This window comes from Myotis daubentonii, chromosome 5, assembly GCF_963259705.1.
Source record: "Myotis daubentonii chromosome 5, mMyoDau2.1, whole genome shotgun sequence".
NCBI classification, from domain to species: Eukaryota; Metazoa; Chordata; class Mammalia; order Chiroptera; family Vespertilionidae; genus Myotis; species Myotis daubentonii.
In genome coordinates, this window is record NC_081844.1 from 89,323,691 (window position 1) to 89,336,653 (window position 12,963).

A 12,963-nucleotide genomic window follows, 5' to 3' on the forward strand; every position below is an offset into this window, starting at 1 on the left:
ATCCTTCAAGTTCTGCCTCTTTCTGCTTCCCTTTCTATTCTATTTCTTTCTTTTTTTAAATATAGTATAGAAGATCTTGTTTTTGTACTTGATATGTCCTGCCTTTTTATATTTTTACTAGGGGCCTGGTGCACGAAATTCGTGCACTGGGTGTGTGTGTGTGTGTGTGTGGGGGGGAGTGTTCCTCAGCCCAGCCTGCCCCCTCTCACATACTGGGAGCCCTCAGGCGTAGACCCCCATCACCCTCCGATCGCCTGATCGGCCCCTTGCCCAGGCCTGACGCCTCCGCCAGAGGTGTCAGGCTTGGACAGGGGACCCCCATCTCCCCCTGATCACTGGCTCTTGCCCCCGCCCAGGCCTGAGGCCTCTGGCCCAGTAATCATGCCTGGGCAGGGGACCCCCATCTCCCTCTGATCGCTTGCTCCACCCCCCGCCCAAGCCTGACGCCTCTGACCCAGGCTTCAGGCCTGGGCAAGGGGACCATCATATCCCCCCAATCCCCGGCTCCGCCCCCCGCCCAGGCCTGATGCCTCGGCCAGAGGAGTTGACCCTCATCACCCTCTGATCACCAATCACCGGATCGGCCCCTTGACCAGGCCTGAGGCCTCCGGCAGAGGTGTCAGGCCTGGGAAGGGGATCCCCAGCTCCCCGCGGTTGCAGGCTCCGCCCCTGCTCAGGCCTAACACCTCTGGCCTAGGCGTCCGGCCCGGGCAGCAGGGACCCGCAGTGGCAGCGGCCCCGCGATCGTGGGCTCCGCTTTAGGCCCAGGCAAGGGACCCCTAGCTCCTGGGACTGCCAGCTTCGACCGTGCCCAGCTCCCATCGCTGGCTCCACCCCTACTTCCTGCTATCACTGGCCAGGGCGGAAAAGGCGCCTGATTCTCCGATCATGGCTGCGGGGCAGGGAAAGGCAGTCCCAGGGCCGCCTTTGCCCTGCCCCCCAGCTCTTAGCTCCCCCCTGGGTTTCCGATCACTGTCAGTGGCAGGGGGCTTCTTCCTGCTTTCCCTTTCGCCTCCCTGCATTGTGCCTACATATGCAAATTAGCCGCCATCTTGTTGGCAGTTAACTGCCAATCTTAGTTGGCAATTAATTTGCATATAGCCCTGAGTAGCCAATGAAAAGGGTATCGTCGTACGCCAATTACCATTTTTCTCTTTTATTAGATAGGAAAATTTTTCATGTTAGTTTTATCTCAATGCCAGTTGCAAGCTCTTTGATAGGACCATATCTTTTATGATCTTCCATAACACTTAATCCAACAATCATTACATAGAGATATGTTTAAGTGATTGTGCTATTTACTTGAGTGAAGGATCAAATTTTCAAATTGGCTTTTCCCCCCTTAGTTATTTTGAGCTCAAAACTATTAAGACTTCAGGGAATTTATTTTAAAAAACCCCAAAACCTATGCAATATTCTTGACAAATCCTAAGTATATGGTTAACAGGCCAATACTTACATTCTAATAAGTTTAAATGGCAAAGAGCCAACTACTTGGCTCTCATTTTCCAACATAGAATTTATGTTATTTCAACTGCTGACTTGAAAATTTATCTTTAGAGCTGTTTATATAATTCATTGAATTTTGTTTTTCTTTTTCCCAGGTCCCACAAACTCCTTGAAATACGTCCCTTTAGTAACAGGCCTGGCCTCTGCCCGAAACTTGGAACACTTAGAAATGGTTCGAGTTCCTTTCCTTGGAGGTCTTATCCAACATGTAGTTGAAGACAGTTGGAGATCAGGTATTTGTTTTTCTTTAGTTACTAAATATTTTTAAAATCAATTTTTAAAGATCATTAAGATATTACTTACTTCTCTTTTGAGTCTTTTCAAAAGAAAATGCTTGTCAGTAATGGCACTTTCTGTCTGGTGTATTTCATAGAGAGTAAGTAACCATGAGCACAAGCTAGTATTCATTTCCATTTTATGCAATGTTAAACCTTCTTAAATAGAGTGATAAGGCATGTTTTCTGGCTTGTTAATACTTATATTTAGTTAATACATCTGTTATATTCATATTGTTTCTGAGAACTGTTAACAAGGATGTCTAATGCTCTTTGGTTTTAAGAGATGTTTTTTGACTTGGATACCAGAACAACTCAGGTATTAATAACATAACTATATTTAATAGTATATAAAATGTTTTCATGTTTATGACTTGGATATAGACCCATCCATTAGATTATGGCTTTTAAAAAAATGAACATTTTATTCTTTAGGTCACATTAATTATATTTTAAATCATGATATGTAATAGAACCCTCTCCATTTTAATCACATCTAATTGAAACAGAAATACCAAAAAATTTAGCTAGCTAGATAATACTTAAGAACTGAAAATCTAACTTTGGATATTTAAAGTATAAATCAGGTAGGGAACCTTGTTTCTGCCAAGGGCCATTTAGATATTTATAACATCATTTGAGAGCCATACAAAATTATCAACTTAAAGATTATCCTTCTATATTTGGTCAAACATTTAATTAACTCACCCCGAATGCCTTGGCAGGGCCAGAGCAGATGTTCCCCACCTTTGGTATAAATGGAAAATCATCAAGTATCATTGGTTACAAATAAACATTATCACTAATAGTAATGACAATAATACTTCAAATCCAACAGAAATGCATACAGTATTCACCAAGAGAGTGTTTAAAATTGTTTATAGTAACATTCATAAAAGCTCCAACATGGAAGCAACCCAAATGCCTATTTAGCAATAGCATGGAAAATTAAAATGTAACATATTCTTGCAATGGAATACTGTGCAACAATGAGAATGAACAAAGTAATGCTACAGGCAACAATATGGATGAATCTCATAAACAAAATGTTTAATAAAAAAAGCCAGACACAAAAGTATGCATACTGTGTAGCCTTATTTATAAGAAGTTCAAAACAAATCAGTCTTTTGTGAAATTCATTTAGCTATATACATTAATAATTTGTATATTTTTCCCCTCTGTATTTACAAGTCAGAAACATAGCCAAAACCAGTTAAAGATAAAGTAGTGTTGATCTTATTTCTTACTAGAGGCCCAGTGCACAAAATTTGTGCATGGGTAGGGTCCCTAGGCCTGGCTGGTGATCAGAGCCGATCGGGGCCTTCTGGCTGCTGGCCAGGCCCTTCCTTTCCCGGCTGCCAGTCGCCAGGCAAGGCCTTCCTTCATTCCGTGCCGCACCCTGGTGGTCAGTGCACATCGTAGTGAGTGATCAAATTCCCAAACTTCCAAGGGGACACTTTGCAATATTAGCCTTTTATATATATAGATAAATATATTGGAGGTTCAGACTTTAGCCAGAAAATGCTAGGATTCCTTACTTACAATTCCCTCATGAGCTTCTGGCTTTCTGAAAATTCTTACTTAAAATTGAAACAATTTGGACTAATTTTCAGACGCCATCAGAATGTCTTTTCAGAGTGACGGTATCTGTTTTCACCTTAGGAGATAACTAATAGTCCTAATTGATCTTGAGATACTCATTTGAATAGAAAAACAAACTTAGATTTTAAAAAAATTATCATTTAAAGTGAGAATAAATGCTTTACTAAAAGTACTGTGATCAAATGAAATGTCTTATGTTTTGTTCCTTTTTTTTGTTAACCAGGTGGTTTTAGAAATTTGCACACCATTGTTTTGGGAGCTTGCAAAAATGCTCTTGAAGTAGACCTTGGTTACCTCATTATCACTGCTGCTCGTAGGTATGTTTCCTCTTCACTTGTGTCTTGTCTTAGAATTATATGTATTTTCCTGTTTTACAAAAATTTGGGGGAATATGTGTGAAAAGTTTCATCATGCCTTGTTCAGAGTTCAAATACACTGGAGTTGTTTAAATAGCAGCAGGGTTATCATGTAGTGGTAGTCCTATGTTATAATTGATGACCAGTTGAGCTGCTCTTTCAGATCCAGCAAGCTCTGAAAGGATGTGGTCTTATCAGCGAAAAACAGTCAGCTCTCTGGAAGTGCCTGAGAGTATAACAGACATCAGCATTGTTTCTCTGGCACATGTAGCCCTCTCAGGAAGCATGTCTCAACTTCAACAATTTTCTGAATCAGTTTAGTTAGTTGGAGATATTATTTGCTATTGAGAAATCTGTTTAAAATCAGCCTTTTCAAGTTCCTGACCTTATAACACATTTCATATCACTGTGCCACATTTACTATTTCCTATGTTATCAAGAAGTCTACCTTTACTTGTAAACAAAAGTCTTTTTATCAGTAGGATATTAAGAAAATAAATAAAGCAAAACTGTTTCTAAGTTTAAGTAAATAGGTATTGTTACCTACTGTAGAACTGTACTCTTTGTTAAAATGGGACATAATGGTTAGCATAGAAAAGATGTTAAAAAAAATACCAGCACCAGATTCTTATTTGACTTAATCAGGTTTAAGAAAGCACTGGGAAGGATATAGGATTCTTACTGTGTAATTCATTGTTATTTAATAGGAACTTCCGTGTACCACCTAAGGTGTGCCCACACTTTGCAATATGTATATTTAAAGGAAACATCTCTAACATGTTTTAATGGAGGGGAGAAAAGTTGTTTGCATTTGACACTTCAGCAAGATAAACTACTTTCAGAGCCTTATATTAGGAAGAGCCTTTGATTCCGGTTGCTTGTATTTCACTGTGATTGTGTATTTTACTGGTTGCTTGTATTTTACTGTGATTTATCTTTGTTCATAGGTTACATGAAGTTCGGATCCAGCCTTCCCTAACCAAAGATGGCGTCTTTTCTGCCCTAAAAATGGCAGAGTTGGAGTTCCCCCAGTTTGAAACCCTTCATCTGGGATATGTAGATGAGTTTTTGCTGCAGAGTAAGACTTATCCCATTTTTTTATTCTTTAGAATTACTGGAGGGAACTTACTTGACTGAAACCTGAATTGGGGTGTTTCATATTTTCCTGAATATAAGACAACTTAAACTCTTAGGTGCTCTCACTTCTTGAAAAAGAAATTTTTAATTTAAGCTTGAAGTGTCAGTGATTATTTTTTTCAATATTGCCTCTGAATTTAGCATATTATAGAAAATGTAGTGATTATCAGTATACTAAAAAAAAATCCTTATCTACATTTGATATTGTCTCCACTTTGCTGCCCAAGTTTCTTTCCCATTCTGCTTCATTTTTTTCACAGAATGTCATCCTTGGTTCCATTTGTTGAATTTGATCTGCCACACTTCTTGAAGCTTTTGATGGTCCTCTCAGATGAGGTCCCATTCCCTGCCCATGCTCTTCATTTCCATAATTAGCCCGCTGGGCTACTGGATTTCCCAGATAGTGTGAGCACATAATGGTCAGTATTCATTTAATGATGATTGCTGTTGGAAGGCTTGTTCACAGCATTTTCTGGAATGTATTTACAATGGGGAACTTAGCCTTTGGGTTTGAATGCATGTCAATTCGTTATTCAAACTTTTCTCCCACATGACGTTAGTCATACATGCAAGAACACCAGCATGTTTTTATTTTTGCAAGAATTAGTTTATTCCCCATGTAATTTGCAACAAGTCTTTCTTACACTGTTCACTGTCATTCCAGATGGCATTTTTTTCTTTGGATCTAATTTGTGTTGTAGAAAACCATAGAAGGCTTAATTCCTCTGGTCAGGACAGTCCAGGTCAAACAGCGTGACTGTTGTCCTTTTTCATTTCTAATAATTGTCATAGTAATAGGGTTTTTTTTCTACTTTTTCTTTGTTGCAGTTCTCATTAATACAGGTGAAGGATTAAAACAATGAAATCAGCCAGTTTAACACAGGAATCACTTAATCTTTATAGCTTTGAAAAAGATCAGCTTTTCACCAACATAGCTTTAAAATGCTAAATTTGTATAGTAAGTTCATATAAAATCAGTGTACAGTAAGTCCCTCCATAATGTTTTTGGTAAGTTCTTTGAACTGTGGCAAAACAATGTTTGTGTAATGAAACTAATTTTACCATAGGCTAATTGATATAAACAAGAGTAAAGTTCTTGTGGTATCTGATCAACATTGTAATGAAGGACATTTTAAGATCTGCTTTATTTGATATCAAACTTTTCTGGTTTTGAATGAGGTTGTAATATTATCTATGTAGTAACTTAACAAAATTATTAGTTTGGTAATTAGTGTTCTTTCTATAAGCTTGTATTTTGTTCTTCCCCAAAGCTCAAAACATCGATTTGTTGTTTCACTTACTTATTCATTCATTGGTTGCCTTTTGTATGTGCCCTGACTGGAGATCGAACCCAGAACCTTGCTGTATTGGGATGGTGCTCCAACCAACTGAGCTACCTGACCAGGGCATATTTCTCTATTGTGTTTCTGTCCCCTCCCTACACATTTTCAAAGAAAAACACTTTACCTTTGACTACTATTACCTTATGCTTTTCAAAATAACTTGTTTCAGTCTTTTTCATATTTAATAGTCCCTTAGCTCTGACCTTTTTTATAAGCTATCCTCTTCATATTTGCTGCAGTTCATCCATTTCTCTAGTATAATTGTTCTTCTCTGCTTCTCCAAAGGCAGCCTAGAATTCTCTGCATCAGAATAGGATCCAGGTGCCTCTATTTAGAGAGGAACGGGAGGTCACTGGTCATACTCTGTCACTAAATTTCAGCCTCAGTGATTTAGATTTTAAAGCATCTGTCTAGGAGGTGGGGGTGGCCCCTGGTAAAACTTGAGTCACTTTTTTTGTTACAAAGGGTCTGGCAAAACATAAAAAGAGACAAAAATCCTTGTCTCAGACATTTATGGTAGAAGTGACAGTGCCAGATTGAGGAAATGGACATGCTGAAAAGCAGATGCTGTGTATTAGGAATATAAGTGACCCAAGGATGAATACTTATATAGATTTATGATCTCAGAGCTTCCTGTAAATGTGATAGGGATGTAACACTCATTGAAAACCAGAAGCAGTACAGAGCAGTCTTTAGTGCTGAAGCTTTAGAGAGAGGGAGGGAGATGGACTTGAGGACTGCCTGCTGTTAATCGCGGGGCCTTGAGCAAGTTACTTTAGTCCATATCTCTTACTTGTTGTGGTTTTATCTTCATTTAACAAATGAGAAAACATGGGCTTTTATTATTATAATCTCTGACATTTAGAAAGCATTCAGTAATGGTAACTTTTAGCAGAACTATGAGCTGAACCAAAAAACAAAAATGCGTCTTTGGTGATGTCCTCAGGGTTTTGAGGGAGTGTTACAGTCAGGAGACCCTAAGAGCAGGAACACGCTAGTAGTCTCAAAGGAGTGAATGTAGGACATGGATTTCTCACATCAGGCTGTTTATTCAGACAGCACCCAAGGAACAGGGTCAGTTCAAGATTTACCTGATCAGAGGAGAGAAAAGGCAAGTTTCAAGTCCAAAGGGCAAGACAAAGCTTTTTATCAGGAGACTGAAGAAAACTGCTTAGCTTAATGGTAAAGGATGGGTTCAGGTGTAATCTGCAAATGCCCAAAAAGGGGACTATCAGAGAGAGACTGAACTATATGGAAAGCGAAATTGGAAGGGTTTTGGAGTAGATTGCTTGTTTTAAGCATGTTCCGAACTGAAGGTATAAATCCCTCTAGTATGCAGGGCAGTTTCACCAGAGCAACTGTTTTCTTTGTGTCACTTGATTACAAGGACTGGGAAGATGTTGTTTGAATTCCTATATCCCCAGCCCTGTGCTGGACAATGAAAGTGGAAATGTGAACTAGATAAGTTCCGTTTTTACTTCAAAGTGTTCATAGTCAACTGGACCATCCTGGAGAGTAGAGGGAAGATAGATGAGAGAAACATTGATAGGGGACAAGGGATGAGGTGTGATTTCCAATGGCATAAACCAGAATGGAGGGGCCTCTTCTACTTATATACACCCCCTCGTCTGTGACAAGACAGTAGGAGCTCAGTGGCCGAGAGGGTGGGTGTGTTTGAGTTAGAAGTCCATGTCCTGGAGACAGATACAGATTTACCAACCGATAACATGGGCTCTTAAAATGAATCTGAATTCCCCAAGTTTATTCTTCTCTACATATGGCTACACCCAACTCCATAAACAACTCCGCTTTGCTTTAAGAACTTTTGCTTTCTTTTTGCCTTTTCTAAATAATTGGAAATAATTCTTCCTATTAGCTGCCTCCCCTTAACTTTTAATATAAATTCTTACTTTAATGCCCATTTGTACAATACACCTAATTAAAAACTATACCTGAACCCGAATCTGATGATGGAAAGATGACACAGAATGATCATAGAGAGTGATTGTACTGGATGTTAAAATAAAGAATTGGCAATGCTTCTGGACACTTAACCTTTTTAAAAAAACAGTCTATTTCTCTTTTTAGGCAGAATGGCTAATGCAGATCTGGTGAAGTACGGTCTGGCCGATGTGGTAGAAAATCCTGGTATTATCACCGATATAGGGATGAAGGCAGTCAACGAAGTTTTTTCCTGTATCAAATATCTGGCAATTTATAATTGCCCCCATCTACATAATCCATACAATTGGATCTCAGGTACTGTAGGCTTAAATCTGCCTGTATTTTATGTCGAGATAATATGTATCTTTGTTTTCTGTGTGTACTATGGATTGCATTCGTAATATAAATGTAGATATTTTAAATGAATTATTCATACAAGTTCTGGGAACCTTTGATAACCGAGTAGGAAGTATATTCAGTGCCTCTGAACTCCTGACATTTTCTGCCCAGATCTAGACATATACCTCTTTGGGCCAGGCACATACAGTGAAGGTTAGAAATTGTTGCCTGGGATACTATGGTTGGTTCCTCTGAATTACCTTCAAATGGCACATTATCTGAAAGGGCAAAGTGGGTATATATCTAACTTTAGTTAGGTGACATATTACACATTAACTTAAAGACATTTTTTGTCACCTTAAAATCCTAGGCTATTTCAGATCTCTCCACCCCCCTTCCCACCTTCCCCCTCCCCCCCATACACCCCCCGTGACTTTTGCACTTGGTATTTTTCCTTATGAGGGAGTTGATTTTTCTCCCTAAGAGTGTAATACTATTTATTTCTTTAAAGGTCCTTCTTAAATACCTAAATTCTCAACCTTTAAATAAATTCAGAACTACAGAATTTTCATTGTGATATCCTCTTTAATCAAACCATGCCCCCTCACAAACACCTACAGAACTGCCTCCTCTGCTGTCTGAGCCACCGCCCAGGGATATTGTACCTCCTCACAAAGCCTGTCTTCAGGCCTATTTTTGGGCTCTGGAGCCTCTGCTGAGATCAGTCACTCATTAGAATGACCATGTCTCACCCACCAGAAATGAAATCCCTGGCCCAGCTGCACCAAGAAGTTATTGGGAAATCCAAACTTTAAGTTTAGGAAGTGTACACCACTTTTAAAAATAACATTTATTGGGTTTTTGATTTGTTTGTTTTCTTAAATACAGAAGAGTATAAAGAAGAAAAAAAAAATGGCCTATAATCCCATCACTCAGAACTCCTGTTAACACTTAAAAACTAAAATAATACATGCACTTGATAAAACAATATCAATCAGTACAGAAAGGTACAAAATGAAAAGTCTCCTCTTCTCAAAGGTAACCACCATCAACGGTTTCTTGTATATTCTATGGGCAGACTATTTTGGGCATGTTGCAGCCTATACATGTCTAGCATTGAAAATGATTTATATATACAAAAGGATCCTGCTATGTATGCAGTCCGATAGCTTGTCTTCTGTACTAAGAATGTTTTGAGAGCTTTCCAAATCAAGCATATTCAGTTCTTCATTCTTTTAAAAACTGCATAATGTTCTATTAAATTAATGCACCAATATTTCTTTAACTAGTGTCCCATTGTTGAATAGGTATGTAGGTTGTTGAGTGGATAACGTTTAAATCCAGGCTAACTTGGTTACATGTTAATGATTCCCACAATGAAATTAGGTAACAAACATCATAGTTTACAGTTATCAAGTTGTAGAGATAAGAGAAAAATTGCTTAAAGAAACCAGATTTGAAAGCCTTTGTGACCTATAGCAAAATTCATCAGTAATGGAGAAAGTGTTGCTTAAATTCTCTGTGGCCATTTCATCAACAGATCACTCAAGATGGACACGATTGGTTGATATCAACTTAGTGCGGTGCCATGCTTTGAAGCTGGACTCCTTCGGCCAGTTTATTGAATTATTGCCCAGCCTGGAGTTTATTTCACTGGACCAGATGTTTCGTGAACCACCCAAAGTAAATCATATTTAAGAGAATTTTTGTTCATTTATTTTGGTACCCAAGGAAGAAAACAAAACAAGTGTTTTCTTCCTAATAATATAATATGCCTTTACAGTGTTATAATTGGACTTTTTACTGCCAGACTCAGTGAAGGCATTAAGGTCAGAATAATGCATGGCCTCTTTCTTGTAAATGAGTATTAAGGGGTCTCTAGAAAAGGGAAAGAAAAAAGTAAGTGGAAAAGCTGTCTTCATCAGTTTTATAAACTGAAGATACAGTAAGAGTGAAGACAGAAATTTGGGCTAATACAAATTATTACTCATACTAATTGGAACCCAAAATATAAATGAGGATTACGGATTTATTTGGAAATGTCTTACTTTGCTGCTGTCTTTTTTAGTTGGTTGTATATCCTGGGAAATTTGAGATTGCCCAGTTGAACAAAATGTTATTTTAAAACTGCTTAACAAATACAATTTATTATACTCTCATTGTAAAAAAAAAATTAATGCTTCAACTAATTATGTTCTCTCTTATCAGTTCTTAATGGTTACATTCCCACTGTTGAGTCAGTGGAATTTGAGGTCAGAACACTGGGTTTCAAGTCCCAGCTGTACCTCTTACTGGTCATGTGCTGTTGGGTGGCTCTCTTCCCATCGTGCATCTCATCTGAAAATCAAGCATAGTAACAATTTATCTTGCTTGAAGTGTTGTGAGCCTTAAATGAATTCTTGTATGTGTATGTAAAAGCATTTCATAAATAAAGTTCTATTTAAATATTCTTATGTAGAGATGAAATAAGGGATATAAGTGTGTGGTTTTGTCTTAACCTTAGGGCTGTGCTCGAGTTGGTCTAAGTGCAGGCACTGGAATTGGGGTGTCCTCAGCCCTTGTCAGCAACCAGAACTCTAACAACGACAATGATAACAATGCCCAGAATAATGCCAACATCCATGACAACAATCATCATCCAGATGACTCAGATGAGGAGAATGACTTCCGGCAGGATCTACAACCAGGAGAGCAGCAGTTTGCAGCCGACGGTAACCCAGATCTTTTGTGAGCTTCAGATAGAGATGATTTTTACTTTGGATCTATTCTATTCAGAGATCTAGTCTATCTCTGACTCTGTTCTTTCCTTCCCTCCATTTCACTTTGTCACTTTACACATTAGGGTCCAAGTTGACAAGGTTAATGAAGGGGTGGATGAAATTTGCCTGTCTGCTTGCTTGTTTCAATTCTCCATATAACGCCCTTGTCCACAGAATCTGTAAGGCTACTTACAAAATAGGAAGGACTTGTAGATGCCATGGGAAATAGGGTTCAATGCTCCTTTGAGGCCTGGCTTAACTGAGATTTAACTTTCAGGATTTGGGCAAAAGAGCAATTCTTAATGTGTTCTGACCAATAGATGTGGAGTATTCAGCTTGCACGTCCCCAGAGCTGAAAAAAAGAAAAACCAGTGATGTAGTTGACATTGTGTTGGGCATCTTTCACATACCTTTCATCTTTCAGTCTTCACAGCCATCGAGCAAATGAAGTGCATGAACTAATAAAGACCTATTGGGTTTGCTTATGTTCTTTAATCTTGACCAAACATTTGCTGTGTGCCATCCCATGTGTGAGTAGGCTTCATCTGCCCTCTGCTGGTGAGTGAGGATAGAGTGGAATTATTTTTTCCACTTCCCCGGTTGACCCTTAAGAACTAGAGAAAAGCCCTAGCTGGTTTGGCTCGATTCAGCTTAAGGGCATATGCCACGTTTGTGGGCTCAATCCCCAGTAGGGGGCACCCAGGAGGCAGCCAGTCAATGATTCTCTCTCATCATTGATATTTTTGTCTATCTCTCCCTCGCCCTTCCTCTCTGAAATCAATAAAAAATATATAAGAAAAAAGAACTAGGGGAGAATCTCTTCTAGCCATCTAACTGCTGCCCCTCACCCATTCTTGTGGGCACAGCAATTAATGGGAACAAAGCCCTGATGGTATGTAACTGCTTTGATAATGAAAGCACACTGTGTATAGAGCATGAGTTCCTTTAAGGTCACTCTGTAGTATGCAGCCCCTCTTCTAGGAATCACCTGTAGACATTGTCTTCCCTTTCCCACCTCACAGAAACCTCCATTTTGATTCTTGAAAGTCAACAGTGACTCTTAACAAAAGCTAGTAGTCATTTCTCCACTTTCATCTTAGTTGACATCTCAGCAGCATTTGTCATTGTTGCCCACTTCTACCTTCCTGAGATACTTTCTTCTCTTGTCATCTCTGAAACCATTTTCCTGGTTTTCCTCCTATTTCATTGGACATGCCTGCTCAGTTTCCTTTCCTTGCACCATTTGCTCTATTCCACATTTCTTCTTGATCTCACTAAACATTTTTTTCTGCATGAGCTCATTCAGTCTCATGGCTTCTATACCAACTAATGAATTCTAAACGTTTTGTGCCAGCTTTGATCTTTCTACTGTTTTTAAAAAATATATTTTATTGATTTTTTACAGAGAGGAAGGGAGAGGGATAGAGAGTTAGAAACATCAATGAGAGAGAAACATCGATCAGCTGCCTCTTGCACACCCCCTACTGGGGATGTGCCCGCAACCAAGGTACATGCCCTTGACTGGAATCGAACCTGGGACCCTTGAGTCCGCAGTATGACGCTCTATCCACTGAGCCAAACCGGTTAGGGCATCTTTGTACTTTTTTAAATATTGCAGTTATATCTGACTTTATCCGTTTTATTTTCTCTTGAGTACTCTTAGACATTTCAAATCTACAGCTAAATATCTGCCGCCACC

The 12,963-nt window shown here is 39.0% G+C and overlaps 1 protein-coding gene across 7 annotated transcripts in view; it reads left to right on the forward strand.

Moving 5' to 3' along the window:
- FBXO38 (F-box protein 38) overlaps positions 1-12,963 on the forward strand; it is a 57,080-nt gene that overhangs the window by 21,583 nt on the left and 22,534 nt on the right. For all 7 annotated transcript variants that reach the window (XM_059698811.1, XM_059698813.1, XM_059698808.1 and 4 more), the window contains 6 exons: positions 1,605-1,742; positions 3,610-3,703; positions 4,690-4,820; positions 8,311-8,481; positions 10,046-10,188; positions 11,009-11,216. In XM_059698811.1, the coding sequence (XP_059554794.1) occupies positions 1,605-1,742; positions 3,610-3,703; positions 4,690-4,820; positions 8,311-8,481; positions 10,046-10,188; positions 11,009-11,216 (885 nt within the window). The remainder of the gene's footprint in view (positions 1-1,604; positions 1,743-3,609; positions 3,704-4,689; positions 4,821-8,310; positions 8,482-10,045; positions 10,189-11,008; positions 11,217-12,963) is intronic.